General features: G+C 52.7%; 1 protein-coding gene across 1 annotated transcript; it reads right to left on the bottom strand.

The window, feature by feature from the left end:
• Positions 1-76: 76 nt before the first annotated feature.
• On the bottom strand, positions 77-346 carry LOC104471017 (homeobox protein CDX-1-like; the record flags this gene model as incomplete). The annotated part of the gene is made up of 1 exon (XM_010086192.1): positions 77-346. A coding segment is annotated over one exon (270 nt), but the record flags the coding sequence as incomplete, so codon positions are not given.
• Between the last annotated feature and the right edge of the window lie 3 nt (positions 347-349).

The following is a 349-nucleotide window of genomic DNA, read 5'->3' as shown; positions in this document are numbered from 1 at the left end:
CCGTTTTCCTCATCCATTCGTAAGAGCTGTGCCTTTGGCTGTTGGGAGAGATTTGCTGTGTATTAATAGTTTCTACAGGAGGTAACCCCCCAGATCCAGCTGGATGGAGGGAGCTGTAATCAGCAGAACTGTAGGAGACCTGTCCAGGAGATGAGCCATTGATCTGTGCAGCAGCAACGGTGCTGGAAGGTCCTGGGCCGTAAGCGTTCCAGTCCTCCCTCTGTGGGCCATAGTGAGATCCCCAGGTTCCCGCAGGCTGTCCATGGGTGTCCAGAGTTGGCACATGATGATATCCCATGTAATCGGAATAGGGTGGAGCAGACACAAAGTTTTGCACTGGCAGGTTGTT

Source organism: Pterocles gutturalis, unplaced genomic scaffold, assembly GCF_000699245.1.
Source record: "Pterocles gutturalis isolate BGI_N339 unplaced genomic scaffold, ASM69924v1 C11418363, whole genome shotgun sequence".
Taxonomy (NCBI): Eukaryota; Metazoa; Chordata; class Aves; order Pterocliformes; family Pteroclidae; genus Pterocles; species Pterocles gutturalis.
The sequence above is the reverse complement of the archived record's forward strand: the minus strand, read 5'-3'. Positions and strand labels throughout refer to the sequence as shown.